At 46.5% G+C, this 19,444-nt stretch overlaps 1 protein-coding gene across 2 annotated transcripts in view; it reads left to right on the top strand.

Annotated features, from left to right (window-relative positions):
* Positions 1 to 8,137: 8,137 nt before the first annotated feature.
* Positions 8,138 to 19,444, top strand: part of MPHOSPH9 (M-phase phosphoprotein 9) — a 77,922-nt gene continuing 66,615 nt past the window's right edge. For both annotated transcript variants that reach the window (XM_066603336.1, XM_066603335.1), the window contains exons 1-2: positions 8,138 to 8,217; positions 16,121 to 16,236. In XM_066603336.1, coding sequence (XP_066459433.1) covers positions 16,154 to 16,236 — 83 coding nt within the window. In that variant the 5' untranslated portion in view covers positions 8,138 to 8,217; positions 16,121 to 16,153. The remainder of the gene's footprint in view (positions 8,218 to 16,120; positions 16,237 to 19,444) is intronic.

Raw genomic sequence — 19,444 nt, 5'->3', positions numbered from 1 at the left:
TACCTTGGTTAGTTATTCCTTTCTATCTGAAATTCCTGACCTCTTTTTCCTCAGATGGTCATGTTATCTCAATTGTGACCAGCTCAGATCTACTTGGATTTATGCTGTCAGGAACAGTTTTTCAGTCTGTGCGCCACAGAAAGTGCTTACAGGGGGACTCAGAATCTTCTATCACAGTTACTAATGATCACCAAAAAGTTTCTGTCACACAAGTATAATAGAGGAGATCACAGCTCATCCTCATGATTGTATATTTATGGTCTGTAGCTTATTTACGTGAATATAGAAGGTAATGATAATGAAACTGTCCCAGCAGGCAAAAATGGTGCAGGCTCTGGCTAATGCTGTTCTGATACATCATGGGATTTATCTGAAAGTGAAGGTAAAAGGTTTTACCATCAAGATGGTGCTTGATAAGCATCAGACAGAAGGCTGCACTGTATAGAAGTGGCTGCAATACACAGAGGAGATCTCCAGAGTGTTACAGGCAATCAGGTGAGATGGGCAAGGTTGGAAAAATATGTTTTTTACTGGAGTGGTCCTTTAAATTGATGCTAAAAGCCTTACTCTGCTCTAGGTTAGAATTGCTTTGTAATAAGTCATATGCTAGAATATGCCACAATTTTTTTCTTGTTGATGCCAACAAAAAAAATCTTAAATACCGTAGGACCATATGCATGAATTACAGATCTGTATGACACAAAGCTGCAAAAAGGATGTGTATCAGCCTCATAGAAATGAAATGAAAGAATTGGCTAATCTGTTAAACTCATACCCTGATGTGTATCATCACCTTCATGTCTAATAGCTACTTTAACTATCAGATTACCTGCTACCAAAAATTGCTTGAATATGCCAATAAATGTGACATATCTATTACTGGCTTTAGATACACACAACACCAGTATTAAATCTAAAAACTATAGTAAATCAAATCCATTAGAGTACCTGCACCTACAACCTGCAGCACTCGTGCTCCATTGGCTGTTTTCAGCTCCTCCCAACATCTGAAGACGGCCCCATGTAGTACTTTTCTAGCGCTATATTGGGCCATCTTCCGCTGCTGGAAGGAGCTGAAAACGTCTGAGTCTGAGCACGAGCGCTGCAGACTGAAAGTGCAAGTAAGTTAATACACTTGGTCAGAATGTGATCAGAACTGCTTCCATTGAAAACTACTTGTTTGATTTTTCATTATGCCCAAATTGTTCCTTATTTAAAATAGGTGAAAGCAGTACTTTCTGTTAAAAAAACATCTAAATTTCCACATTGATATACTGCAGACCAAGTAATAGATCCATGTAAATTTACCAGTCAGAAAAAGTAATTCACTAAGAATTCTGCAGCACACCATGCTAAGAAATCAACTTGTAACTGCACTGCAGAATGAATTTTTATGACTGAAGAATGCTGCATTTTACACATAAAAAAGCTCTCAAAGCAGATAATTTGTTCAATGTTAAAGTGAAGTATTGCCAATGAATTACTATTCAACTGTATATTACATTGTCAGCCAGTAGTTTGCAACCAGACAGTGTTCTACTTTTAGGACATCTAAAAGATGTAAAAGGGGAGTCAGCTACCTGCCATATGCCCCCTCCTCCCGTAAGGGGATAGAGGGCGAAAGATAACCTTGCAACATGCTAATTAAGTCTTGTGAGCGCTCTAGGTGCTTCTTTTGCAGCCAGGAGTGCTTATATGAGCCAACTTGGCCACTAAGAATCACTGACCTAATGCACACCCAGTCTATGGCAGCATCGTTCCTGTGAAATAATAACTATATACATATGGTCTCTCATTTATCTTTGGAAAATAAAGGATTTCTTTTTAATACTATAAACTAATTAAAAACATAAAATGACTAAAATATAAGCTTTCTAATATATATTATTTCAAATATTTTAACCCCTTAATGACCAGGCCAAATTTTGCAAATCTGACACGTGTCACTTTAGCATGGAAAAACACCAGAAAGGTTTTGCATATCCAAGCGATTCTGACATTGTTTTTTCGCCACATTTTGTACTTCATTTACGCGGAAAAAAAAGACCGATAGAATTTGTGTTTATTTATTAAAAGTGCCAAAATTGGGAAAACTTTGAAAAAATCGTCATTTTTTTCACATTTCCAACTGCAATATCTCAAATATGTGCAAACATAATATAGAAATTTTTGCAAAGATATATATTTCCATTCGTTTACTTTATTTTGGGCACACATTGGAAAAATGTTCGTTTTTTTTAAACCATTTAGGAGACGTACAAATTTAACATTACTTTTCAGCATTTTGAGGAACACTGTTTTCCTACACCAAGCCAAGATTGGAAAGGCTCATAGGAGTCAAAATGATAGATACCCCCACAAGTGACCCCATTTTAAAAACTACACCTCATAACGTATTCACTGAGGGGTGTCATGAGTATACTAACCCCACAGGTTTTTTTTAGGAGTCAATGCAATTTAGAAGAGAAAAACTAAAATTTCATATTTTTGCAAATATGTCATTTTAAAGACAGGACTTTTTTCTATAGTACACATGAAAATGAGGATTTGCACCCCAGAATGGATACCCCTGTTTGTCCCGTGCTCAGAAACATACCCATTGTGGCCCTAGTATTACATCTGTATGCACAATTGGGCCCAAAATGAAAGGAGCAACCGGTGGCTTTCGGAACAGAAATTTTGCTTGAAGGAGATTTAGGCCCTATTGCACACTTGTAGAGCCATTGAGTGACCAAAACGATGGAGAACCCCCACAATTGACCCCATTTTGAAAAGTAGACCCCTTAACGAATTTATCTAGGGGTACGATGACTTTTTTGACTTTACAGTTTTTGAATGAATCTAAGCCAAGCTGAAGGAAAAAAATTATGATTTTCATTTTTTTGGGTAATTCTGTCATTTTAAAAGCAGTTTTTTTTTACAGCACATATATGAATGAAGACTTGCACCCCAAAATGGATACCCCTGTTTGTCTTGTGCTCAGAAACATACCCATTGTGGCCCTAATCTTATGTCTGGATGCACAATGGGGCCCAAAATGAAAAGAGCAACCAGTGGCTTTCGGAACAGAAATTTTGCTTGAAGGAGATTTAGGCCCCATTGCCCACTTGTAGACCCATTGAGTGACCAAAACGATGGAGAACCCCCACAAGTGACCCCATTTTGAAAAGTAGACCCCTTAGCGAATTTATCTAGGGGTACGATGACTTTTTTGACTTCACAGTTTTTGAATGAATCTAAGCCAAGCCGAAGGAAAAAAATTACGATTTTCATTTTTTTGGCAATTTTGTCAATTTAAAAACTGTTTTTTTGTACAGTGTACATAGGAATGAAGACATTCACCCCAAAATGGATACCCCTGTTTGTCCCGTGTTCAGAAACGTACCCATTGTGGCCCTAATCTACTTACAGGACACATGGCTAGGCCCATAATGGAGGGAATGCCCGCTGGATTTCAGGGCAGAACTGAATAAATTCCAGGCCCCATTTCCCACTTATACAGAAAAAAAATTGACTTCCTAAAAATGACCCAGGTACCCGCAGCCCGTACACAATGTATTTGCACATGGCCTGCATGTGAGATACGACACATGAGATACGATCCATAAGGGGAGATGAAACTTTAAGTTTTTAAACTTTTTTAAACTTTTAACTTTTTTTTTTCTTTTACTTTTTAACTTTATATGATCACCGTTATCCGATGGATAACGGTGATCATATGACTGGAAACTGCATACAGCGGTCCCCAGTCATATCTCCCTGCACTCGGCTATCTGTGACAGCCGGGTGCAGGGAGATTTTGAATTTGCCGGGCTCGCCGGCCTTCTGCGCATGCGCGCCACATCGGCGCATGCGCAGAAGCCAGCGGGGGGTCCCGAGACCGGCCGGAGGACATGGAGGAAGCGGGGTGAGTATTTTCACCTCCCCTCATGGATCCGATCCATGAGGGGAGGTGAAACTTTTCTTTTTTTAACATTTTTATTCACTTTTCCGCGATCGCCGTTATCCATTGGATAGCGGCGATCGCGGTACCGGGGACCGCTCACCGCAGTCCCCGCTGACATCTCCTGCTTCCCGGCTACCTACAGGAGCCGGGAGCCAGGAGATTTTAAATTTCCTGCGCTGCCGGGCCTTCTGCGCATGCGGCTGACATAATGCCGCCTGGCGCGCATGCTCAGAACGATGGCTTCGGTGCCCGGAGGACCAGGTCAGCGGGGAGCAGTGCAGCGGACCCGGGTGAGTAATTTCAGATGCCCTGATGGATCCAATCCATCAGGGCAGCTGAATCTTTAACTTTTTAAAAACTTTTTTTAAACTTTTATGCGATCGGCGCTATCGATTGGATAGCGCCGATCGCATTGCCGGGGGGGGGGGGGTCCCCGCTGCCCGGGATGACAGCTCCATGCTGTCGGCTACCTGCGGGCACTGACAGCATGGAACTGTCATGTCCAGAGCCTGAGGGGCTTTATTCTCTGTAGGACGCATGTTTTTACGTCCTCAGAGAATAAAGCACACTTCGGAAGGACGTGAAAACACTATGGCGCGGTCGTTAAGGGGTTAATAAATCAGAAGTTAGTTTATCCAGCAAGTGGTAGTTTGCCAGAGCCTCAGGTCTATTCACTGCAAAAAAAACCAACAAATTATATATATATATAATTTTTATATACACAGATATATGTATTGCTCTTTCTAATCTTCTAATCATATAGTTTAGTAATTAACAGTCTATTCAACTATTTTAAGCCGATATTCTCAGATGATCTAATTTTAGGGAAAGATCCAGATGGTATTAGTGTATCTTGACGCCACCAGGAACTCCTGGTGGAGCCAAGATTGACAGTGGGGTGATGTGCTGTACCTGATTTCACATCCCCAGGTGAATGTGCCTACCCTGCTGGCGTCCCACAATGCGGCAAACCCCTTACTGGGGAAGCGGTGAGCGGCCTCGGCAGGAGGGAGCCCACAGCAGGCTGAAGCGTCTTTTATTGTTAAGGGGCCGCAAGGCATCGCGGTCGGCAGCATGGAGAACACAGCACTGGGGCCACAGACACTGACAGGCGGTGCCCGGAGACAGAAGGGATTGGGACACTAAGATGACAACAGCGGCAGACGGCCACAACGCGCTGCAACCCCCATGTACGTTGCACATTGCCGCCACCAGCATGGAGCTGACAGTGCCTGAGGAAGAAACTGTCACAGCCAGCGGCCGCACAATGCTGGGATCCCACAGCGGTGCAGAACTGTGTGTACAGTAAAGCAGGTGGAGGAAAATTCAATGACAGCACACTGTAGGGATCCCACAGCACCGCGGGACACTCGGTACCATCATACGTAGATGGCTTTCAGCAGTGTATCACCATGTATCACACAGGGAGCACAGCACCTTTAAGGACCTTGCCCTATTACACCAATCAGGAGATAGGAAGAGCTTCCGGTGGCGTCAAGATAAACTAATACCGATCCAGACATCAATTAATACTGTAACATCTCAAGGAAAAAAGATACTTTACTTTTCAACAGTCTTTTCGAAATCAGACTGGGTTCACACAGCATTCCTTTGTGTGTTCACCCTTTCCATCCTGAAGTTCTATCTGGATCAATACAAAAGGTATCTAGATGAAACCCTAGCCTTTCATTACTAAAACGGAGGTCAATACTGAAAGCTTTGGTTTTCATTTTAGCAGGGTTGTGTTCCTTTACGGCATTTGTGCAGGATAGAATAGTGTAGTTATATTAAGAGTCAACTCTGGTTCACAGTTTGCGATACTTACTGCTCATCTAATAAAAGACACCAGATCATGGCTCCACTCTCCATACCAGTCTTGCCACTGCATGCTTTTCACTGACCAGTCTGGAAGTTATCTGAATCTTGTCCGTGACGCTTACTGCAGAGACTCCGGAGCCAGCCCAGATCTTGCAGCTTCACTTCATGTGGCACTGTAGAAGCACAACCCCCAGAGTACAAGTACATACACATAGTGGCACAGTGGACGGTACTGGTGTATCTTGTCGACACCAGAAGCTAGGGGCTGTCCAGCTTTTGCTGGAGATTATGCCCTGTCATGCCCCTAGCTTCCGATTGGCTGCTGCTTTGTCGGCTGTCCCATCCCCACAACTCCGGACTCCATGGATTAGTGCTTCTTCAAGACACCACTGACGCCTGACAGCGGGCACACAGCAGCGGTGGGGGCAGCAGAAGACAGTGGGAGAGACTCGCCCCCACACTCCGTCAGTCACGAGTGAGGGCAGAGAGCAGCCGCACTGATCGGCCAGGATAGCGCACACCCTATCCATCAGGGGTGAGGGCAGGGAGCAGCAGGAGCGGCCGGGGCCCGCTGTGTGTCTCCCCTTGCACCGTCGCTGTGAGCCGCCGTCAAGGTACCCAGCCCCGCTGTCTGTCCTGTGTTCTGCTGTCCGGCGTCAAGGTATGCAGGCCCGCTGTCTGTCCTGTCTTCTGCCGGCTGGCGTCAAGCTATCCAGCCCCGCTGTCTCTCCTGTCTTCTGCCGGCAGCGGAGAAACATGACAGCGCGGTGTTAACTGTGAGAGCAGGGCCACCAGCAGAGAAGGGAGGACAGCGGGGACTGTAAAATCGGGGCCAGGTGCTGAGATGGAAGGGGAGAGGACTATAGTCACAGGGAAGCTGCGAGTTCAGCAGCGGTGCACACAGTAGCAGTGGGGCCGGGAGCACAGCCGGCGGTGAGGCCACAGCTAGTGGTCACACTGAGACCGGGGTCGGCAGCGCAGATGGCACACTCGCAGGGAACCTGGGAGACGCAACACCGGGGTCGACAGACCACACTGACAGCTGCGGGGTCGGCAGTGATGTCATTCACTGAGTGGCTGTGATTGTCTCATCGAGCATCGGCTGTGATTGGCTGGCGCTCAATCCAATCACAGTGCTCGCTTTGCTGGAGGCAGGGTATTCAAAGCCCCGTCACCAGGAAGAAGCTGAGATGTCAGAGGGGAGGACACTGCAGTTTGCCACAGCGCAGCCGGAGACCATCGCAAAGTCATCGGAACGCCATAGGCCAGGTGAGTATATGCACAACCCCCCCCCCCCCCCCCCGAAATAAGACACTGTGCCTCTTTTAGGGCAATAATTAATATAAGACAGTGTCTTATTTTTGGGGAAACACATATAGATTTAACATACTGCACATACATAGTGGCATACACAGCCGTGCTTTGTTGCAATCAAAATTATTTAATCCCCACTGCTAATTAAGTTTATTTGCCAAATATCCAAACTTTCATCTGTTTGCAAAAAGCCAGTGAAGCAAGAACAAAGTCTAGTGAATCTGTCACCTACGATTACCCCTAGAGGCTAAGTTTATGGGTTGAAAGTAGATGACTCACTGAGTGTCAGGGTGCCTTCACATTTGCGATATGGCTGCGTTTTTTTAACGCAAATGTCAATAGGACTTTCTATTGTTAAAAACCAGTCGCACAAAAATCGCAAGGTACAAACTTGTGATTTTTGTGCAGCGCGTTTTAACAGAAAGTGTGCCTTCACAATGGCGAAATAAATCGCGCAATTTTTATGTTGTGCGACGCATGATGCGCCGGGCTTTCACGCGGATTCCCACGATACTTCTGTAGTACTCACTGCGGAGTGCTGCTGGACGGACGGCTTCCATTGACTGCAATGAAAGCCGTCCGTGCGATTTTCCACACAACATAGAACATGCTGCAAATCTCCCCCGCAAACGGAAAATCACAGTTGGGCAAGGGAGAATCTTTTAACATAGCATATCTATGGACGGACATTGCTGCGGAATTTGCGGTGGGCGTCTGACCGCTAATTCCGCAGCGATAATCCGACAATGGGCATTGGGCCTCAAGGAACCCTAATTAGTGTCTTCACTTCCCTTCAGAAGGGAACAAACACAAAAGGATTCACAAAACATGTGATCTGTGCCTGGCATCAGCAGGCAGGTGGTGAGAGACGGGCACAGAGCAGGATTCGGGGGTCTGGCTGGTTGCTGTGCAATGTCTAGTGCTTCCCCTGCACGGGTGTCTACTCCATCCGCAGTGCTCAGTATTTGAATTCTCCCGGCAGCCAATTACAGCAACCTTCCTGGAAGCCCCGCCCACCAGTGACTCCAGATCCAGCCTTCTTCCTAGCTTTATTGACAACACGACAATGTTTACACTTCGGGTTGGCAGGATGGCTCGGTCTGCAGCTGCTCGGCATGGCATTGGTAACGGCTAGACAGGTTTGTTGCAAGTGATTAACTCTTTCATGGGGATTGTGTAATGCATTTGGGGCCATTGTATTTATAACGCGACGAGAGGCGGCTGCTGCGGGAAGAGGTCGCTGGAATCCCTCCTCTGTGGCCGGCGGGTGTCTTCCCTTCTGGAAGTTGCAAGAGCAGGCTATAGCAGTAATACAGCCGTGTCATTACAGCACGGCACGCTGTAGTACAATGGAGTCCGGACCCTTCTTACGAGTGTGGCTCCCATACTGTTATGTGACTGGTGTCGCAGTAATACTGAGCTGACCCATATTTCCCCCTGGCTGCTGCCAGATGTCGGGCAGGAGGCAAGGCGATCAGTATTGCCATCAACCAGAGTGGAGCCGCGGAGGGTGTCGTCCTGCCTCGGACACATCATCTCCCGCCGGCGTCAGCTGTATTTATATGGCTAGCGGGGGGCGGGCTCAGGTGATTGACAAGTGTGATGGCTAATTAGAAACAAGTGTTTTATTGTCCACCTTCTAGAACCTTAGCAGCTCATCCAATGAGAGCGGAGCCAGGGCTTGTTACTAGAGAGACTTGTGAGAGAGTTCTACCCTAGGGTCAGGAGAACTGGCACTGAAACAATGCATTTGGGGTATCCCGCAGCGGATCTCCACGCCTGGGAGCAGGAGCCGGCAGACGGATCTCCGCTTTCAGCCTAGTAGGCTCACCGCGGAAAATCACGGCAATTCGCAGCATGCTGTGATTTGCCAGCCGCAAGCGGGGAATCGCAATGATTCTGCGCTCATGGACAGGGGGGGCTGCGCTTACCATAGCTATGGAAAGCGTGCACTGCGTTCCCCACGGCCGGATTATCACCACGGGGAACGCAATGCTAAAATGCCCGTGGGCAGGTAGTGTTTAACACGAGCAACACTTGCAGGAAAATCACGAGATTAGCCCGCTGCACACAGGGGGAAATTCCGCAGCTGGATTTCCTGCAGAATTTCCGCCCATGGAAGCTGCCATAGGATTGGGTTAGAAAACGCAATTCTATGCAGACGGCCGCGATTTGTCCGCGTGAAATCACACACGGAAAACAAATCGCGGCATGTTCTATTTCTGTGCGGGTTTCACAGAGCCCCACACAGACATGTCACTCCCCGGCCGCCGGATCCGCTCTGCGCATGCACCGGCAGCCGGCACATCAAAGAGCCGGAGCCGCAGGAGAGGTGAGCGCCGCACTGGTCCCTGCAGGGGCTCGGGTCGGGTCCCGCTGCGAGAATTCTCGCAGCAGGATCAAACCCGGCCGTGTGCAGGCAGCCATTTTTTGAGCAATAAGATTATGCGAGAAACACAGAATAAGGCCTTATGCACACGGCCGTGACGGGCTCTGCAAGCGGAATACCGCAGCTGAGTCCGTCACGGCGCCCCAACCAAAACCCCCATACTTACCTCCGGATCCGCTGCGTGAAGTCCCGCATGACTCTGCGGTGCGTATTCACGCTATACTTATGCTGTGCTACAGCGGAACTATAGCGTGACAAGCAGCTTCCATTGACTACAATGGAAGCCGTCTGCGTGTACTCCCGCGACTAATAGGACATGCCGCGGGTAATTTAATGCTGCGGAATTCCGCAGCATGTACATTGAGCTATTAGGTTCAAAAGAACCTACTAGCTGCAGTGAAACACCGTGGGTTTTTGCCGCGTTTTACGTGGCGGAAATCCGGCCGTGGGAATTAGGCCTAAGGCTGTGGCCCCCTGTCCACGGGCGTTGCGGTATCCCACGGCGAATCTCAGCCGTGTGAGCCGCCGCCCGGGAGCAGGAGTTGGCAGACGGTTCTCTGCAGGTCAGCCTATCTTACAGATAAGCTGACCACAGAGAATCAGGGAAATTCGCAGCATGCTGCGAATTTCCGGCCGCGAGCGGAGAATCGCAGTGATTCTCTGCTCGGGCACACGGGGCTGGCGCTTTCCATAGCAACGCGTTGCAGGAGCCGGCAGACGGATCTCCACTGGTCAGCCTATCTGACAGATAGGCTGACCACGGAGAATCGCGGCAAATGCTCCGATTTGCCGTCCGCAAGCGGAGAATCCCAATGATTCTCAGTTAGTGGACAGGGGGGAAGCGCTCTCCATAGCAACACTATGGAGAGCTTTCACTGTGTTCCCCGCGGACGGATTATCGCCGCAGAGAACACAATGAAAACCCGCCTGTGGACAGGCAGCCTTATGAAACCCATGCTATTGAATGCCATGCGATGTTGCAAGATTTGTAAATCGCTGCTTGCCTTATCTTTCTGCGTTTTGGTATTTTTTCCTGACCATGTTTCGCTATGGAGCCTCTGATTAGTCGAATCGCAACACACGAACTTGCGATGTTTGTGCGATGTAATTTTAACATTAGCCGCTCATGTTGTCATCTGTTGCGCAAGAAAAACGAAGGATGCTGCCATGCGTGATGTATTTCCAGAAAAAGCATTGCTGACACTCAGACATCACAAGAGCAAAAATGCAATATTGCTGCTATTTTCTCTTGCGCTCACCAGTGTGAAGGAGCCTCAGACCTAGGCCGCTTTCACAGGGCTGTGAAACATGCGCCAATATGAACCCCATGCTTTTGAATACAGTCATATACAAAATCGCCGAACGTCCTGTCTCGAGTTCCTCAAAACGCATTGCTCACTGATTTCAATTGGACTTCAATTACATCACAACAATTCCGATTCTCTATCGTGCGTGACACTCTTGCAAAATTTGCAAATGTGATGCATTTTTGCCTGAAAACGCTTTGCATTTACTGGTAAAGCGCATGTTGGCGAGCGCGATATCGGGTTGAGTTTCTCAACTCGATATTGCGCTCGCCCATGTGTAGGTAGCCCTAGAGTACAAGATCGAAAAATTGCAGAATGTTTTATTTTTGGGCAAATAATTTTCAGGAATCGCCTATTATTTCCTGTAGAAGCATGGGAAAAAAAAATCACACCACTCTTGCATGCCATGGTATTTGAATGCGAGCACTCAGTGCCATGCACTCTTAATGCCAGAGCGCATCGCAATCACAATTCCGCAGCATGAAATAAACCGCGGCATGTTCTAAATGCGACTGGCTTCCATTGTAGTCAATTGTAGTCAATGGAAGTTAACCGTCACGCTATACTTCCACTGTAATACAACGGAAGTATTGCGTGAATACGCGTCCCCACCCACCGCCATCCGCGTCATCTGACACTGCTGGCGCGTCATGCATTGTACTATGCATGTATGCCGGCCCTCCATGTGGGACGCGTACTGCGGACCCGGAGTGGTAAGTATGGGGGTTTTGGGGTGCTGTGGCGGACTCCACTGTGATATTCCGTTGGCAAGTCCGCCAAATCCTTGGAGATTATTCCTAAAGAAAATAAGTAAGTTTGTGCTTTTGCGATTTTTGTGCGATGTGATTTTAACATTAGAAAGTCCCATTGAAAAAACGCTGCGATATCGCAGCATTAAAAAAAACAACAAAAAAACGCTAGTGGGTAAAAGCCCTTGGCCTTGGCTGCTTTCGTAGGCAGTGGCTCCCAATACTTTAGCGGTCAGTTGTCAAGTGAGCAGTCTTCCCCAACCAATGTCAATCTGTTATTATGTCAGCTAGTGATACCAGGCGGTGGAGACGGCCCATTTTACAATAGACTAGTATCAGGCTACAGGAATAACAAAAGCCATTGCAGAGGAATGGGGGTCTTAAACAAAAATAAAGACAACAGAGGAATCAGCAGGGATGCAGCTATAAGGGTGCCTTCACACATACCGAAATATTCAGCTGTCAAAATCTGCACGTGTATAGACCCATTTACACGGGCCGATGATCGCTCAAGGATCGCTTAAACAACAGTTTGAGTGACAGCTTTGAGCGATCATTTTGCATAAACTATTAAGTAGCTACTCAGCTACTTAAGAGCAATTAAATGTGCAAATGAAGCCTTTGCTGAATGCAGTTAATAGCCAGAGGGCTCCTATCTGCACTCAGATCCTTTGTTCTCCATGGGGAAACCATGCTATCAGCACTGGAGAACTGCTGATAAGGCTGAAGGACAATATTTAGGTTGGACTGAATTTAATGATCAACTAGCAGTGCCCGAAAAGTGCACGATGGGCGCACATTTAGACGCAACGATTGTCGCGAAAACGATCACCTGTTAGCAATTTTTTTTTTCTTTTTTATAAGTGATCATCGGCTGGTGTAAATGGGCCTTAACTGCAGATTTTTACTCAGAATTGCTGGCAGAATGAAAGAGGTTGTACCAGAGTTTACTTTTATCTCCTATCCATAGGATAAGTGATAAAAGCCTGAATGGTGAGGGTCCCACTGCGTAGACCCCACTGAACCATAGAACAGGGGTCCCATGTCCCTTTACTCCCCTGCGGTCCTGACCATAATGGGAAGCAGTAAGTATAATAGAAGCACAGCGCTCCTATTGATTTCAATGAGAGTGAAGTCAGTGCTTACACTTCCTCCCCTTACCACTGATGGCGACATCCGCCCGCCAATCAACTAGTGATGACCTATCCAGAGCGTAGGTCATCACTTGTAAAAGCCTGGAATACCCCTTCAATGAGTACTGTAGAATACTGATTCTGATATGTACATCAGTAGTTACCTCCAGTGTCTCAACAGGCTGACCTGTGCCATTCAAGCCAACCACCAAATTGCTCGGGTTGTCACTTATTTTGCACTGTGGTGTTGTAGCAGGAAAATAAAGGGAAAGGGGAAGTTTTAACAAAACTGTCTAACAATAAGGCTAGGTTGACATGGGACGGATTTGCTGTGGAAATTCCGTGCGGCAAATCCCCTCGCGTCTCCTAATCCCAAAATTAGCCAGCCATGTGGACGAGATTTTGCAAAAATCTCCTCCACACAGGGTGGTCAATCCGTGGTGGCAACCGCAGTACATCAATTCTTTTGCCGGTGCCGGTGGACGATCCGCTCCAAAACCCGCGGTGAAATGCCGCGGGTTTTGAAGCTGCAGCTCTCCCACAGAAATCTCATGGCTTTTCGGTCTGCAAGATTTCCAGGGATTTCCGTTCCGTGGGAACCTAGCCTAAGGGCTCCAGCACACTTGTGTTTTTTTAGCGCACATGTCAATGGGGCTTTCTAATGTTAAAAACACATCGCAAGTTGGTGCTTTGCGATTTTTGTGCGATGTGTTTTTAACACTAGAAAGTCCCACTGACAATTGCGTTAAAAAAACACAAGTGTGCTGGAGCCCTAAAAGTGTCTTTGTTGCTACGGGTAAGAACGACAGTTTTACTGTTAGACAGTGTTGATAAATGAAGTTTTTTCAGCTCACTACTGCCACCTGGGACCCCCCAATGATTAGCTAATTGAAGGCGCCACATGCTCATCCGAGCTCTGGCCACTTCAATGTTTACTCTAAGTACAGTCCTCTTTGTTCTTTCAGTATCATACTTTTTGTAGCGGTGATTCTGAGTACTGTAGGCTTGTTCTAGACAGTACTTGCCTCTTTCCTGTTTCTACTCATTGGCTGCAAACAGAGATCTTGAAAATGATGAGAAGATATAACACAGTATATTGTATTAGAATGGATGTTTGACTTTTTATTGCATAGCAATTAAAGGGGTTGCTTGAGAGTTTGATAAACAAGAGAAACAGCAAATGTTGTAAGATTTCAAAAAAGACAACTTGTATTCACCTCTTCAATCCTCCGCCAATCCAGTACACATCATCTCTCGACTGATTATCGACGGGCCGCCATTTACGACACGTCATACCAGAAAGTAACTGTTGCAGTTAATCAGTGCAGTCATGAGCCGTACCAAGGCTAAATTAGTTTTGGTGGAGGACCCTGGAAATAAGTTCTGGTGGGGGGTGGGGGCATAATTTAAATAATTTTTTTAAAGTAATTGTAGAATACATCAGGTGACATAATTCACTAGGGTCTTACTAACAGTCTGAAACAGAGTGAAATCTAACAGTCTGTCTATGAACTGATAGCTGGAAATTCCAACTGGTTTTGCCTTTTAAATTTCACCTCTACACACTTGTCTGATTGCACAGTTCATATATGAATTGACAGTTGTACATCGGTTTAGGGCTTGTCCACGCCTCTGTCAGGGTTCTGTTAGGGCTTTCTGTCAATCTGTTTTGTTTTTGGAACAGAGGAATGGAGTTGAAACCGAATTAAACCTTTCCTTTTTTTCCCACCATCGATTTGAATGGGTTTTCAAAAAACGGAAAGTTCTCAGCTTGTTTCTGTTCCATTAGGTTTCCTTTTGTTTTTTTGTTTTTTTTTAGCGAAATAAATAACGCAGCCCTACCTATTTATTTATTCATACATGTAGCATTATATATATGAGTGTTCATTAGGGTTTAACCCCTTCTCACCCTGACGCAGGCAGGAGGTATTTAATGTGAACTACCATACTCAGAAGCTGAGGCCCATCAGTGGGTGTCTGCTATAAAATACAGCAGGCCATTTAACCCCCTTGGATACCATGGCCTATTCTGGCTGTGGCATCTAAGGCTAGTTTTACTCACAGTGTAAAGATTAGGCTGGATTCACATGGGCGTCGGTGTTTTTACGTTCGCCTGCCGTAACAACTTGTGAATAGGCGCACAAATCTAACATTTGTGCGCCCGTTCAGACGGCCCTGGCCTGGCGCATATAAGCCGAGGCCGCAATGCCTCGACGCACGTGCCCCCTGTCTCCCCCTTTCCCCCCTTCCTCTCCATCTCTCAACAAGGGGAGGAGGCGTGACAGGGGGGGAGCTAGTGTGCTAAGCTCCTGCCCCCTCCCCACCCCTTGTTGCAGTCAGCAATGGGAAGTGGTGGGGCGGATATTAGCCCTGCCCTCTCCCGTAGCAAACAGCCGGCAAGGGGCGAAGAGGAGCAGGGAAGGTTTAGCAGTCACACTGCTAAACTCCCTCCACTTTTTCAGCAGCTGTTATAGGCTCCTATAGGGGTCTTTGCAGCTGGCGGCGTACAATGGCCTGGCCGAAATGCACTATCTTGGCCGGCCGAGCGCTTTTACACTGTAGAAATATGCCCATGTGCACTGATGCATTGTAAACGAAAAAAAAGTTCTGCATCAATATTGGCAGTGAAATCTCCACATTATTATTGTGAAAATTTAGCCATAGATTTCACTCATTACATTGCAGATTTTTTCCACTCTGAGTGAATGAGGTTTTTAAAACCCCATTCATTGATATTATACTGTACTTACCGGTAGTTGCAGAATTTTACTGCAGATTCTGCAACTAGTATGCAATGTGTAAAGCAGGCAGGCTAAGTAGTGCAATGTATGATATAATCCCCTTGTGGGACTAATAAATATGGTACATAAAATAAAGTTTTTACAAATATGCAGAATGAAAATCCAAGTACAAAAAGCACAAAAATTGCCCTTTCTTCTGCGATCTTTTCACAGGAAGGCCTCCCGTCCACGGGTGATATTTCACTGTGTTACCAGCAGCGATAATCCACACACAGGTAACACAGTGAACGATTTCCATAGGATAACTCTGGAAAGAGTAGGTAGATGTACCTATATACACAAGCGGAAAATCAGGGCGATTTTCTGCTCGCGTATAAGAACTGCGGCATGCCACGATTTGCCGCGATGAACCTATCATAATGATAGGTTCATCGCGGAAAATCACAGTGACAAAGTGTTCTCCTGCGGCGGTATATCGCAACGCCCGTGGACAGCCGGCCGAATGGATCCCTTGATAACCTGCTGCTGTATTGTAAGGTCTGAGATGACACTGCTGCATTGTGGTTTTCTTTGATAGTTTATCATTTGTTACATTTAGCCTTCTTATTATAAATACTTTTATGATTTGAATATAAAAAAAATAGCTTATAAAAGGAAAAAAAGCTCTTGTTCTAGCCTTAGCTACAAATTTTTTAAGTATGGAATTTTTTTTTCTCCTTGCAGTGTGTAATAAACGACAGTTAATCAAATGTGAACATGGAGGCTTCAAATGTTACAATATTACCCCAAGAGCTTGCAGAGCCATCAGATAAAGACTGCACTGAAAATCAAACTGATAGGTAATATTTCGACATTGTCAGCAGTTGTTAAAAATACATTTTCAACTATTTTTGTATAGAAATGTGTATTATTCCTAAATAAAAAGAAAAGAGTCTGGAACCATGTTAATCAATAGAGCAAAATGTTGTTGCTTTCATTAAGGCTACATTCACACGGGCGACCGCGCTATACAGCCGAGAAACTCTGCCCTTTTTACACACGGATGAGAGGTGTTTTTATTCAAAAAACGCCTCGCATCACTTCTGTGAAATTGCGGTCCTCAGGCGCTTGTTTCAGACACGCCAGAGAATCACAAGTGTTTGCCATTGATTTCAATGGGAAACATCACATTGTACTTGCATGCACATCACACGGCATGCGAGTGCCAAGCGATGTCTTTAAAGGTCCCATTGACAGTAATGGGCAACGCCAAAAAGTAGCACATGCAGTGATTTTTTTTTTAACCTCGCAGTGAGGGAAAACATCACTCATGTGTATGACTCCACTTAAAAGAATAGAGTTTATATTCGCTGGAGTTTTGTGCTCCTGTGAATGTAGCCTAAGAGAAATAAAACAATCTTGTAGAAATGATACCTTTTAATGGATAACAAAAGCACATGATGTTAACAGCACAAGCTGCTGAGACTACTTGGGTCTCTTCATCAGGCGTGATATAACAAACTGCCTGAAGAAACACAAATGTTCAATCACACGTAAATGAGTCTTTCTTGTTTTAGTTGTGTGGCTCAATGTTTTTGTAGCCAAGGACACAACATAGAAGAAATGAAGGTTGTCATATTAAAAGGCAACTGCAAATCCCCAAAAGACAGGAGGGTGTGGGAATACAAACTTATAAAAAAGGTTGATACTTTGAACACAGGACTAAAGCTAAAGAATTCCTCAATCCGTTACTAACACAGTACAGCTCTCCTTTCCTATTAAGCGGGCTCCTCATGCTACATCCCACCTGGGAATAAAGGTTTTCTCTGACCGTGAAAGTATTTTTAACCCTGAATTTTCTCCCTCCATAGAAGCACATCTTAAAGGGAATATGTCATGTGCCCACAGAGCCATAAACTAAGTTATGGTGGTGTTAGGGAATGTGACAGGAAGCTGGGTGATGTATGAAAAGTGAAAGGTTTCTGGCGCACATTCAATTTTTTGTCATTTTTAGCCCTTAAAACTCTTTATGTCCCAGAAAACCCCTTTTGTCCGAGTTATAATATTTCTCTAAACCCTGTTCGTCAGCCACTAACATAATAAAGCAGCATATAATCACCTTTCCCCACTCCAGCTCTGCAGCTCAGTCCTCCACTGCTCTGTTGGTATACAGCCTGGAGCCCCACTTGGTTTTCGGGATGTCACAGGCGCTGCAACCATTAATAGAGCTCAACGATCGATCACTCAGGTCTGCTATTGGTTGCAGCGCCTGTGACATCATGTAAATGGGCTGGGGCAGCCTGTCAACCCAACGTCAGAGGAGATACCCAGAGCAGCGGCAGGGAAGTGGGGAGAGATAAGTATATGCTGGTTTATTACGTTAGTGCATGGGGAATGGGGTTTACAGATATATTAAAACTCAGACAACGCCTTTAAAGGGGTGGTCTCGCGAAACCAAGTGGGGTTATACACTTCCGTATGGCCATATTAATGCACTTTGTAATGTACATTGTGCATTAAATATGAGCCATACAGAAGTTATTCCACTTACCTGCTCCGTTGCTAGCGTCCTCGTCTCCATGGTTCCGTCTAAATTCGCTGGCAGCTTGCTTTTTTAGACGCGCTTGCGCAGTCCGGTCTTCTCTATTCAGCACGAGCCGCTTCAGTGTGCTCCCCGCTACAGCTCTTCTGCGCATGCGCAGACGAGCTGTCACTGCTCGGGAGCGCGCTGCAGCGGCCATTCTGCACCTTCCTCTGTTAGAGGAAGGTGCAGAAACTGGAGCTGCCCAGCGGAGAAGCCCAGCCCAGCCCAGCAGCCCCGAGAAGCCTCCCAGGTAAGTGATGGGTCGGGGGGGGGGCTGCCGCTGCGCCGGGCTGCGCCGGGGGGGCTGTCGCTGCGCCGGGGGGGGGCTGCCGCTGTGATGGGGGGGCTGTCGCTAGGCCGGGGGGGGGGCTGCCGCTGCGCCGGGGGGGCTGTCGCTAGGCCGGGGGGGCTGTCGCTAGGCCGGGGGGGGGCTGCCGCTGTGATGGGGGGGCTGTCGCTAGGCCGGGGGGGGCTGCCGCTGCGCCGGGCTGCGCCGGGGGGGGCTGTCGCTAGGCCGGGGGGGGCTGCCGCTAGGCCGGGGGAACTAGCGCTGGGCTCCGGAACCTAGCGCTGGGCTCCGGGGCCTTCACCTGGGCTGAGGGTCTAGCGCTGGGGAGCCGGGGGCTAGCGCCGGTTACCTGCTGTCTGGTCGGCGGCTGCGGGGCGTCTGGTCGGCGGCTGCGATGCGTCCGGTTGCCATGGAGACACAGCTGGCGGCGTCTCGGGAGCGCGCACGTCGGGCTGCAGCGAGCGACGGGGAAAGAGCCGGCGGCCATCTTGAGGAAACTTTTATAAGTTGCTGAAACGCTGGAACGGTAAGTACGAACCAGCTAGAAATGTCATTTACAGGGGGGCTTTGTAATGTATGTTTAATGGGGGGGACTGGGCAAAAAAAAAAATTAACTGCTTCCTCGAGACATCTCCTTTAAGCATTTATGCGCCAAACATGAAGCTCTGTCGATGGAAAAATAAAAATGTTATGGCTCTTGTAATGCAGCAATGCGAAAGTACATCTTAAAAAAATGTTTTTTTAGTGTAGTAAATTAGCTGAACATAAAAAACTGTATAAACTTGGTATCACATTATTTAATTTGCACACTGAACGCCATAAAATGAAATCCAAAAAACAATAGCAGAATTTCTTTTTTTTCCCCCAACCTCCGAAAAACGTTAAAAAAAAGTTATAGAGTGCATTATATGCACCTAAAAATCATGCCATAAAAAATGCAACTTGTCCCACAAAAAAAAAACAACATATGTTCATGACAGTTTGTTATATCATGCTTGCTGAGGAGACCTAAATAGTCTTGATAGGTTGTGCTGTTAACATCATGTCTTTTAGTTAGCCATTAAAAGGTATTGTATCTACATCTAGGGCAGGCTAACACGAGGGTAATTCTATAGCGTATTACATGTGCGATGTAAGCGAACATAATACTCGGTGAATGGGATCAATGAAAGTACATTGATTTTCATTGATCTAT

The sequence above is a fragment of the Eleutherodactylus coqui genome, chromosome 5 (assembly GCF_035609145.1).
Source record: "Eleutherodactylus coqui strain aEleCoq1 chromosome 5, aEleCoq1.hap1, whole genome shotgun sequence".
Classification (NCBI taxonomy): domain Eukaryota; kingdom Metazoa; phylum Chordata; class Amphibia; order Anura; family Eleutherodactylidae; genus Eleutherodactylus; species Eleutherodactylus coqui.
Note: the sequence above shows the minus strand (reverse complement) of the source record. Positions and strands in the feature narration are given on the sequence as shown.